The sequence below is a fragment of the Arachis ipaensis genome, chromosome B4 (genome assembly GCF_059453495.1).
Source record: "Arachis ipaensis isolate K30076 ecotype BB chromosome B4, ASM5945349v1, whole genome shotgun sequence".
Classification (NCBI taxonomy): Eukaryota; Viridiplantae; Streptophyta; class Magnoliopsida; order Fabales; family Fabaceae; genus Arachis; species Arachis ipaensis.
In genome coordinates this window covers 144,319,493-144,330,909 of record NC_142439.1, presented here as the reverse complement: position 1 = coordinate 144,330,909, position 11,417 = coordinate 144,319,493, and the positions used below count along the sequence as shown (strand labels likewise).

At 30.9% G+C, this 11,417-nt stretch overlaps 2 protein-coding genes across 3 annotated transcripts; both read left to right on the top strand.

Annotated features, from left to right (window-relative positions):
- The first annotated feature begins 3,944 nt into the window (after window positions 1-3,944).
- Window positions 3,945-4,733, top strand: LOC148569514 (uncharacterized). Its single transcript, XM_088485100.1, has one exon. It carries the CDS (start codon window positions 3,945-3,947, stop codon window positions 4,731-4,733), a length of 789 nt encoding a protein of 262 aa, XP_088341226.1.
- Window positions 4,734-9,587: 4,854 nt separating this feature from the next.
- Window positions 9,588-11,158, top strand: LOC107635454 (F-box/kelch-repeat protein At3g23880-like). 2 transcript variants are annotated; one of them, XM_021122080.2, is made up of 2 exons: window positions 9,588-10,836; window positions 11,106-11,158. In XM_021122080.2, the coding sequence occupies exons 1-2, from the start codon at window positions 9,588-9,590 to the stop codon at window positions 11,156-11,158; spliced, it is 1,302 nt and encodes a 433-aa protein (XP_020977739.1). The 2 variants fall into 2 exon arrangements, with proteins under 2 accessions (XP_020977739.1, XP_088340356.1); XM_088484230.1 differs by having other exon boundaries at window positions 9,588-10,840; window positions 11,106-11,148.
- The last annotated feature ends 259 nt before the right edge of the window (window positions 11,159-11,417 follow it).

Here is an 11,417-nt window from a genome sequence, read left to right as displayed (position 1 = left end):
ACTATAGTGGTGTAAATTTTACATTTTCTTGTATGGCTTTCAACTTTATTTTATTCAGGTACTCCCTAGTTTATTTAATTTCCATGCTCTCTCAAGTTTTGTTTAAGAAAAAGTATAGGAAACAACTCCTCTACAAGTCAACATAAGTCAATTCTATTTATAATTTAAATTTTATAAATAAATAAAATTTAAAAATCAAAATTCAAAATTTAAAAAAGATTATTTCTACATTTATCCTAATCACATTTATAATACACAATAAAAATAGAAAAACTTAATCCTTTATTATTTATTTAGAAACACTCAAATCAATAAATAAATAAAAATTCAAAAATCAAAATCTAAAATTAAAAAAAAATCCTTTCTACATTTATCCTAATCACATTTATATTACACAATAAAAACCATCCATAAAAAATTTAATCCCTTTCCATTTATTTAAAAACAGTTAAATCTCTCCCTTCACAAATCCGCCATCTCCACGCATTTTTTACACTGTCGCCCACCAACCACTGTTGCGACTTTCGTCGCGCTGTGCGACCTCTTGAATTAGGTTGTTTACTATAATTTTTTAAAATTTTATTTGCTTAGGTTGTTTACTAGAATTTTTTAAAATTTTATTTATAAATTATAACGTATTAATTCGTTGGGTTGTTACTTTTCAATTTTAAGTTATTTGCTTTAGTAGGTTGTTTTGCTTAGATTTTTATTTTTTAAATTTTAAATTATCTGCTTATGTTATTTTAAATAAGTTCACATAATTATTGATTATTGTAGCTCATATTTCTAAACTAATAAATTAAATTTTTTAAAAAAACTAATCTAAATTTATTTTAATTTAAATTTATTCCTAAACTAATTAATAAGTTCACCTCATTATTGTGATTTTTGAAAAAATTAAGTTCTATTTAAACAAATTAAATAAAAAATAAGAGAGTAAGTTCACGTAATAAAAATAATAATTCTATTTAAATAACTAAATTTAAAGATACTTTTATCATCTTTTAAACCAAGAACGAATTAGTTTTATCACTTAAGATTTATAACTAAGTGCGAATTAATTTTGAAGTAATAATATTAATTAATAATTAATTAATTAGTTTTCATGTAATAATAATAATAATTAAAAATTAGTCAATTAGTTTTTGTGTAACAATAATAATTTAGTTTGCATTATATCTTTTAGTTGTTAAGATTTATATTTTAAATTCAAATAAAAATCAATTAGGTTTTAGAAAATAAAAATGCTATTTGTACATCAAAATCAACCACTAAAATCAGTCATTAATGTATTTGTATATAAATACATGTGTGGTTTAATTTATTTTCAATGTATATTTGTATTCTACCATGTATTTTATACTGTGGCTAACTTTGGTGGCTAATTTTGGTGTACACGTAGCATAACTCTTCAGAAAATTCTAGTTATAAGTCAACTATAAAAGTACAAATTAAAGATGCATAGCACCACATCTCCCTTGCTTAGTACAATTAATTACTCCTTTTAAAATTTTTCTATCTTTTTTTGGTGGAGGTTCATACTCACAAAATTGTTGAGATCAATCCTACAGTTGATAGTTTGTGTGTATGTATACGAGTGATAAGGTTATGAACACTAATGAGTTACGAAAATTCTCCTTTATCATACTCAATTGTAATTGTTTGGCTTGATGAAGACGTGAGTTTACTACCATTTTTTTTAACAATATTAAATTTATATTATTGATATTTATTCTATTTTGTGATTAGATTAAACGAGTTTTCTATTTTAAAACGAATATTTGTTTTATATCTTATATAATTGCTAATTTAGAAAGTATACTTAATATTTATATTCTATAGAAAGAAGATCTATCGAATACACCTACACTTTTGTTCAATCTAATTGATAAGACCTTTCTCTTTTTCTTTATCATTGAAGTCCAAATATTTGATAATCCACATTTTTTATCTTCTTATAAAGTTAGAAAGATGACTGATGATATAGACCTCATAAATAAATTCAGAGAGGATCACTCTATTCAAATTGTGGGTGCAGTTACAAATACAATTTCTATTAAAAATCAATTAACGATTTTGATTCTATAGTCATTGATAGTATCTAATTTATATAAAATAATTAATAATTAATTATAATTTTAGGATGTTGACTATACTGGTGGTTTGCTTCCAACCTCAAAGACATCCTCAGTCATTGAAGGAGAGAAAATAGAAGGTGCAAAGGTAGTTATTCAAAAAATATTTTTTCGTAAAGTTAAAGTCTAATTTTATTCAAAAAATTTTATTGAGTTAAAATAAAATGTGAGAAGGATGTCTTTAATTTAACATAGTATTTTGTACAAAATTTATTGCTTGAATTCTCCAATGAAATTACGGACAATGGTGAATCTGAGGTGTTGGAAAATGCTATTACGCCAATCAAGCGACTATCTTCGAAGTCCGAAAATTCAAGGGTGGAAGAAGATACCTCAATTTATTGATAATAGTGGATACCCATCATATAGAAGACGAGACACATGAGTAGTTATCGAGAAAAAGAGAGTCCATATGGATAATAGAAATGTGGTTCCATACAATGCATATCCAAGCACATGTTAAAGTAGAGTACTGCAACAAGTCAAATGCTATCAAATATTTATTCAAGTACGGAATAGAGGTCCAGACAGGATAGCTATTGGAGTTTTAAAGAAAGCTTTCACTGGAGAGGATGCTCGGGTTATTGATGAAATCAAACAATTTTATAATTGTAGGTATCTATCTGCATGTGAGACTGTGTAGAGAATTTTGGCTTATGATATTCATTAGAGATGGCCTTCAGTGATGAGATTAATCTTTCATTTGCTTGGAGATCATCTTTAAAGATGATGACAATCTTGAGAAAATCGTGGAAGAAGAGAAAGAAAAATGTACGATGTTCTTAGCATAGATAGAGGTCAATAAATAATTTGAAGCATGTCAAACTTTGACGTATACTGAGTTTCTAAATTAGTTTGTTTATGATAAAAAAGCAAGGGAATGTCATCCACGCAAAAAAGGCATTCTATTGGGAGGTTAAACTATGCTCCATCGAGCACATGTATCTACTATATGAGAATTTTGTTAGCTCTTCAGAAATTTTGCACAACATATGAGTCTATTAGGACAGTTAATGGGATTACATATTCTAACTTCGAAGATGTTTGCTATTCCATGGGACTATTGTGTGACGATAGAAAATTCATTGCAGTTATTAATGAGGTAGCTGAACTTACATCTGGTCATCAATTGAAAAATTGTTTGTGATGCTACTCATATCTAATAGTATATTAGCAAACCAAATCGTATTTGGTATGCAACTTGGACATTAATAGCTGATGGAATACTATATGAGAGGAGAAAAATATTGAAAAACTAAAATATTTCACTATCTTTTTTTATATCAAGATTGTATTATCTTATTACTTTTATTTTTATTAATAATATTAATGATTTTTATTTTGGAATTACTTATTAAATATTTCATAAAACCATCATGTGCTTTTGCTAGGATTAAACATGATTGATAAAGAATTAAAAAATTTCTGCCTTATTGAGATTGAGAAGATATTCAACAATAATACGAGATCTTTAAAAGAGTATCAATCAATGCCATATCCTGAGCTGTTTGATGTTCGCCTTTTTCAGAATAAGCTAATAGAGGAGAAGTTAGCATATGACACAAATGAGTTGACTCATACAAACTTATAACGGAATAAAAGATGACTCATAAACAAAGATTAGTATTCGATGAGATACTCAATGTTGTTATTACAGACTCTGGTAGTTTTTACTTCGTTTATGAGTATGGTGGGTGTGGTAAGACATTTATTTGAAATAGACTATCTTCTGTTATTCGGTTTAAAGGAAAAATTATTTTAAATGTCGCATACAGTGGAATTGCGTCTTTACTCCTACCTGGTGGCAGAATGGCTCATTCTAGGTTTTCAATATTCATTACAATTATTGGTGAATCTACTTGCAACATCAAGCATGACAGTTTGAAGACTGAGCTGTTAATCCAAAGTACCTTAATAATTTGGGATGAAGCACCAATGCTTAATAAAATGTGCTTTAAAGCACTTGATCAGACACTCGTGGATCTTACGTCAGTTACCGATCAACATAAGATACATCAACTATTTGGTGGTAAGATTGTGGTTCTAAAAGGTGATTTCAGACAGATAATTCCAGTGATTCCGAAAAGGAGTAGACACGATATATTATCATCAGCTATTAACTCATCCCATATATGGTCGTTCTGTAAGGTTCTGAACCTGCATATGAATATGAGGCTTCTAATGGCTTTTTCATATCAACATGACGGTGAAATAAAGATATTTGCTAATTGGATACATGATGTTGAAAATAAAAATATTGGTTCTGCTGTTGATGATGAATCAGAAGTTGAAGTTCTAGATGATCTGCTGATTGTAACTACTGATAACCCTCTCTCTCATTTGGTAGATTTTGCATATTCAAATTTGTTGCAAAATATGTCAGATTACAGGTATTTTCAGAGTAGGATAAGTTTTGCACCCACGCTTGAAAGTGTTGAAAAGGTAAACGATTTCATCTTGACAATCTTCACAGGGATGGAAAAGGAGTATCTAAGTTCTGACACATGTCAAGCTGATAAGAATGAAGATGTAAAACAAGAGTGGTTCACACCAGAGTTCCTAAATGACATCAAATGTTCGGGACTACTAAGGTTCTGAGAACCGGACCGATCATCAAACCGTTCTAGTCACTGGTTCACTGGTTCAACCGGTTCAACCGTGGTTCAACTAGAAAAACCGTTTTAGAATAAAATAATAAATAAATTATAAATAAACATTTTAAAATATAATTATAGAATAATATAAATCTTAAAATATCTTACAAATTTAAAATACTACAACAAGAATTTCAAATTTATCGGTATTTCAGAATTTCAGAATTCATATACAAGACAAGAAGACTAAAATCCCACAAGCATTCTCATACACAGGTGGATAGCAATTAAAATAACAATAGCTGATAAACTCGACTTATATGACACATCAACTAGGTTGAAACAGCAACATGATTTAGTATGTGAACGTTATTGAGAAAATGAATAAGTTATACATAACCAATTAATCTCAATTGGAAAATGCGCCAAATTCTTTAGTGAAGCTATGCATAACCAATTAATCTCAATTGGAAAATGCTCCAAATTCTATAAACAAAAAAGCAACTCTACCATAGTCAACAAGAGGTAAAAAAGAAGAGATAATCAACATATATCACACATTCATTTGTACAACAATTAAAAAGTAGAGGCAGGTACTACAGAAACAAATTGGAAGCTTGCTGATAAACATAAATGAAATATAAATCAACAAATTCATTGAATTTAGATGATAAACATAACAACTACCTAAGTGAAAAATTAATTTAGATTCATACCATGAAATAGGAACAAATTATTATAAATAAAACAAACACTTAAAAAATGAGGCCAATAAAAACCATTCCTAAAACATGAAGCTGTGAAAAAAACAAGTATGCAGCAACATAAAACCTCAGCACAAACAACACGGTATAAGTTATCAACAGGCACTAAACCATATCTAAACAGTAGCAGCATTTAGCAACAAAGAACAAACATTTAAAAGGTTACACTAAATTAATCATCAGCAACACCATATCTAAACTCAACAATCACCATTCAGCAATTACAAAACACTAAAATAGCAGTACATTATAAAACACTAAAACAGCAACACCAGTACATTATCGAACAGCAACACCATTCAGCAAGGCAGTGATGACACTAAATTAAATATTAAACACTGAATGAAATTTCAGAAATTAAATAGAGCATTAGCAAGGCAGAAATTAAACAGAGCATTAGCAAGGCAGAAATTCAAAAGTTCAAAACAACAATAAATTAAACAGAGCATTAGCAAGGCAGAAGAAGAACATTAGCAACAATATTTGAGCAAAAATTTCAGAAATTAAAAGGAAGAAGAAGAACCAAGCATTCAGTAACCAGAGCCATCAGTAACCAGAGCAAAATTAAAAGGAAGAAGCAAAGCACGACCACCCACCTTCGACGGAGACACGGACGGTAACCAACGAGAGATGAGACGACAGCAACAGGTGAGATGACAGCAAACGGCGAGTTGCTCCAACCTCCAAGCCACGAAGAGAGAAGCCAGTGGACGACAGACCGAGCTACTTGGGTTCCGGAGCTGGGGAAGAGGAAGAAGCAGAGGTGACGAGAAAGGAGAACCTGGGGCGGCGGCGGCGACAAGGAACCTGAGGAAGAAGCGGCTAGGGTTTTGCTCCAAAGGAGGGGGGTTCACGAATGATTGGGGAAGAGGGGGTTCACGAATGGAATAGCCGAATGGCTTCAGAGGCTTGCACATTTGGGTTTTGTTTTTGTTTTAACACAAAACGACGTTGTTTTTATAGAACCAGCCGGTTACCAATTCGGTCTAACCAGCAGTTTCTAAACGGTTTTTTTATCAGCGGTATTGGCAGCGGACCGGAACGTTTTCATTGCTGGTTCTCGGTTGAACCGGTTCGACCGACCGATTTGCTCTGATTTTTAGAAACCATGGGGACTACCCAACCACAAGTTGACTTTGAAGCCAGGAGTCGTTGTAAAGCATAGACCATACTTCAGGTTTATGCAACGGGACAATGTTAATAGTTAACAAAATTGGCAACAACGTAATTGGAGCGACTGTAGTAACCGGTAGAAATATTAACGAAAAATGTACTTTCCAAAAATGAACTTGATCTCTTCGAATTCAGGATTGCCATTTAAGTTCTAATGGAGACAATCTTCATTAACAGCGTGCTTTGCAATGACCATCAATACGAGTCAATGTCAATCATTATCACATGTAGGGCTTTACTTGCTAAAATTAGTGTTCACCCATGGACAACTTACGTTGCTTTGTCAAAGAGTTAAGAGTCATAGTGGTCTCAAGGTTCTAATTCTGGACGAAGACGGTAATCCAAAGTCATTAACAACAAATGTCATGTTCAAAGAAGTTTTTAATAATATTTAGGTAAAAAAAATAGTATTTTCATTTTAATAACATGTTAAGATTTATACTTTTGCACAAATATTTACAGTAGATATATCTAATTTATCAATAACTCTACTTTCAGACTTGAAATGAAGTGTTAACACGGAGCACATCATATGCTAATTGCTTTTCTAATGATGTTAATAAAATAATAGGTTGTTGATAAATTTTCATTAGCCTTTTGATATAAAAGTTTACTATAAAATTGACATACTACTATTACAGTTATATATGTTCTTATTTTTCCAGGTCTCTCTCTTTATGGTTCAAGAATATTATAGACTTCAAACGGTTCTATTTGTATTTTACTTTGAATAAATATGAAACAACATATTCAGTACGTTTATTATATAATGACGGTGATAATGTTATATTAAACTTGAAACATTTATGATTATAAAATATTATTTTCAATTTATAATGTCAAATTAAAATGTAAGTCCGTACATCACATAAATTTAACACTAGTAAATAGTAAAAGATGAATTAGAGTAAAAAGTAATCATTAATTTTGTATTTTTTAAAAAATAAAATTTAAATAATTAATAACAGTTAATTAATATAGAATATAATTTAAATATCCTTGTTGGCTTGTTATTGGTTATACCCTATTAATTTCCTAAAGAAATTGGTTATTTAATAGTGCAATACTTTTAAATTTTTAATGCAAGTCATTGTATAATTGTATTTATAAATTAAAAATTAACAAATGTGAGTGGATAATTCATTTAGATCTCATTAAATTTTAATTTTTCTTCACATTTACTCTCATTTAGATTAAAAATACTTTCCAATACTAAATTTCACTAGTATGCATCTTCCAAGTATATTGTTTTCTCTTGTCATATATATTTAAATTTAGAGCTTTATTTTTTTATTTTTTGTGGTTAATTATGAGCTATTTTAATTGACAAAATAAAAAGATAAATATTTAATTATTTTAAATTAAAATAATAAAATTCACGTACAATAAAAAAATTATAAATTTAATATTTTATTATTTTACTAATTTTTTCCCTTAACAAAAGAAATCCAAATTCATATTTATATATTCCGTCAAAAATTTTTACTCTTAGCATCATTATAAGTTAGACTAAACGCTTTTCAAGGCTAGTCACAAAAAAAAAAAACGTTTTTCAAGGCTCAATTTTACTAGTAGCACATTTTTCAGGTTTTTTTAAATAAATAATTTAATTATTTTAATTATCAAAATAAATAATTTGTAGTATATTTATTAATTTACATCACATATATTTATTTCATTTAGATGGTCAATGAGATATATAAAATTTTTTAAAATAATTAAAAATTATTTATATATATTTTATAAATAATTAAATATAATTTTTAAAAATAATAAAAAATATTAATAATTCAAATTAAATCAAACTTTTAAAAATAAAATATTTTAAATAATAGAGAAGATGAAAATTTTAAATAATAAAAACAGTCCATTTTAAATAATAAAAAAGATTGACTCTCTATTTAAAATAAGTACGTTAACACGTTTATTTTTTCTAACCATTAAAATAAATAAAATCACATAAATACATTATTAAACTACCTACTATTAATACATCTATATTTTTTCTAATTAGTCATTATTAATTGAGTCCTGCTAGGGAGACGATGAAGTATCTATACAATATATACAATGGGTTGTTTATTTGGCTCAATATGTATTAATAATGTAAATTAAACATCATTATCCCTAATTTCTAGTTGCTTTTTGTGATATCTATCCCCAATTTACTCCAAATTCTTTCACATTAACCCTTCATCACCCACAATTACCTACCCTCCAAAAAACCCCATTTCTCCGCCGCCCCGCCGTGTGCGCAGAATTTGCGTCCTACCACTCTATTTCTGCGCGACGTGTAGCCTCCGTTCCTGCCGATCGGAACTGTCGCGCTTCGCCTCCTCGCGCCAACGTCCTCGCCGGAAGAACCTCCGTCACTCCTCACGTGGCCGAACATCCGTGACCTGCAACTGTCAGCGTCGCCGACGTGAGTTGCAACCCCGAACTGCGATCGCATCATCCCAGCACTGCTGCCTGTGTCTTGTTGAATTACTCGAAGAATAAACATCTACGAAAACTGAGAAAGTGAACATTCAAAATCATACAAAAACGAACATCCAATGTGAACGTGTATAAATTATAACCAGCAATAATCGTCTACAACTAAACACTCAAGAATAATCATCCACGTTCACAGAAAAAGTGAAAATCCGGCTACAGGAAGAAGGCACAAACCGAATGTGATGGAGGTGCTGGACATTTGGGAAACTACTCAAAATTAATTAATTGTCATAACTAACGATATCATAATTTAATTCAAATGTTAAATTGAAAACTACTCAAAGTTAATTAATTACCTCTATTTTAATTCTAATTTCAATTTAATTCCATTGTATACATTGTAAAAAACATACGATAGCTCCTCGTACTTTTCTTTATTAATACTATTGCTTCTTCCATTCACCTACTTCCATCCATCGACGTTTATGGAGCAGAAGAAGCAACAACAGGATGAGAATTACAAGAGCAAGAGCATTCACGATATTCTCCCTCTTGAGTTGATTCACATAATCTTACTTAGGGTGCCGCTCAAACATCTCGGTCGCCTCAAGTGCGTTTCGAAGCTTTGGAACACTCTCATTTCTGATCCACACTTTGCGGAATCGCATGTTCACCTCTCTGCCGCACCCACCCATGTATGCCTCTTCATAAATGAGTATTCCCAGGCTTTCTCTGTTGACATTGACGCAGTATTTGACGGCTACAAGCATGCTACTGCAATAAAAGAGGTATCTCTCCCTTTCAAGACGAAAACACATTATAATTTTGAAGTTATGTGCTCCTGCAGAGGCTTTGTTCTCTTACACCGAGCCCCGCATTTTTTTGTCGTATGGAATCCAGTGACTAGATCCAGCAAAAGAGTATCCTACTCTCACATTGTTTCTCGTTGTAATCGCAAGTGCTTTATGTTTCCCGGTAGTGCGATTTTGTATGGATTTGGTTATGATGCTTCACAGGATGACTACTTAGTTGTTGTAGCTTCTCGGGATATGCATGACCAAGAGCACTTTGATTGTTTGTCTTTTAAAACCAATTCATGGATTAATCTTGATTCTGCACTCTCCAAACCCTTGGGTAGGAGCAACTGGGAATCTCGTGGGTTCTTCTTGAATGGTGCTATTCATTGGTCGTCCCGCACTCTTAAAGTTAGAGATTATAGTATTCTTATATTTGATTTGAAGGAAAGAAGTTTCTCAACCATATCTATGCCTGAACAAGTGATGGATTATCTCGATCCCACTTATCTCGTCCTACTAGGAGGGTGCCTGGCCTTGTATTCTTATAGAACCAAAGGCAATAAAACTAACATTTGGGTAATGAAAGAATACAAAGTGCATTCATCTTGGACTTTCTATGAGATTTCTCGTGGACAGTCTGAGCCCCTCTGCATTTCCAATGAAAGTTACATTGAGCCTTTCTGCATTTCCAATGAAAGTGACATTATTGCATTATATGATTTTTGTTCACGTCTCTTCTTAAATTTTACCAAATATAATACCAGAGGAGAGCTCCTCAAACACAAGTATTTTGATTATTGTCATCTCGAACATTTTAAAGATCGTTATCATTGGCTCTCTGATTACGGCACAAGCTACACTGTATACACAGAGAGTCTCGTGCCACTCCCTAGTGACATTAAGGATAAGGATAAGGATAAGAAGAAGAAGAAAAATGGTATGTAACTATTCTCCTATGCATTGCACCATGTTATTCCTCATAATTAATTTTCATTGCTTTGTGATTAATTAAAAGTACCTAGCAAGATGCATTATGCATCAAGTTGCACTCAGATGTGGGGTTTAGCTATTGATGGTGAAATTTGAATTTATCAATGCTTATGGAATCATTGATCACTGTCTTGCTTCCTAAAGCCTAGTCTTGTGGTGAGGGGTTTTAAGTTATTTCTTTTTTCATGTTTAATGCGATGGTTATCTTTACGGTAGGTCATCAGAATCAGAAGGATGTCAAACAGAGAAAGAGAACTAGGAGCGAATGACTAAACAACAGAGACACATAATTCTGTTGTAAATAAAGCGTAGGACTGTCAAGTTCAGCTGGAAGAAGTTTCTAGAGAATTTTGTTTTATTTTGCTTTTGCTTTTGTTAGAGAATCATTAGCATCAATTAGGATCAAGTAGTATCGTCTATATTTATGTAGTATATCTGTATATTAATTATAGGATTCTATGCCTTTATTACTCTGATTCATTTAGCACCTATAAATACCTCTTGTATATTGTACTTTTGATCACAACT

Coding starts and splice junctions, on each gene's coding strand:
- LOC107635454 (XM_021122080.2), top strand. CDS start 9,588: ATGGAGCAGAAGAAGCAACAACAGGATGAGAATTACAAGAGCAAGAGC. Junction 10,837..11,105: donor TAAGAAGAAGAAGAAAAATG/GTATGTAACTAT, acceptor TCTTTACGGTAG/GTCATCAGAATCAGAAGGAT.
- LOC148569514 (XM_088485100.1), top strand. CDS start 3,945: ATGGCTCATTCTAGGTTTTCAATATTCATTACAATTATTGGTGAATCT.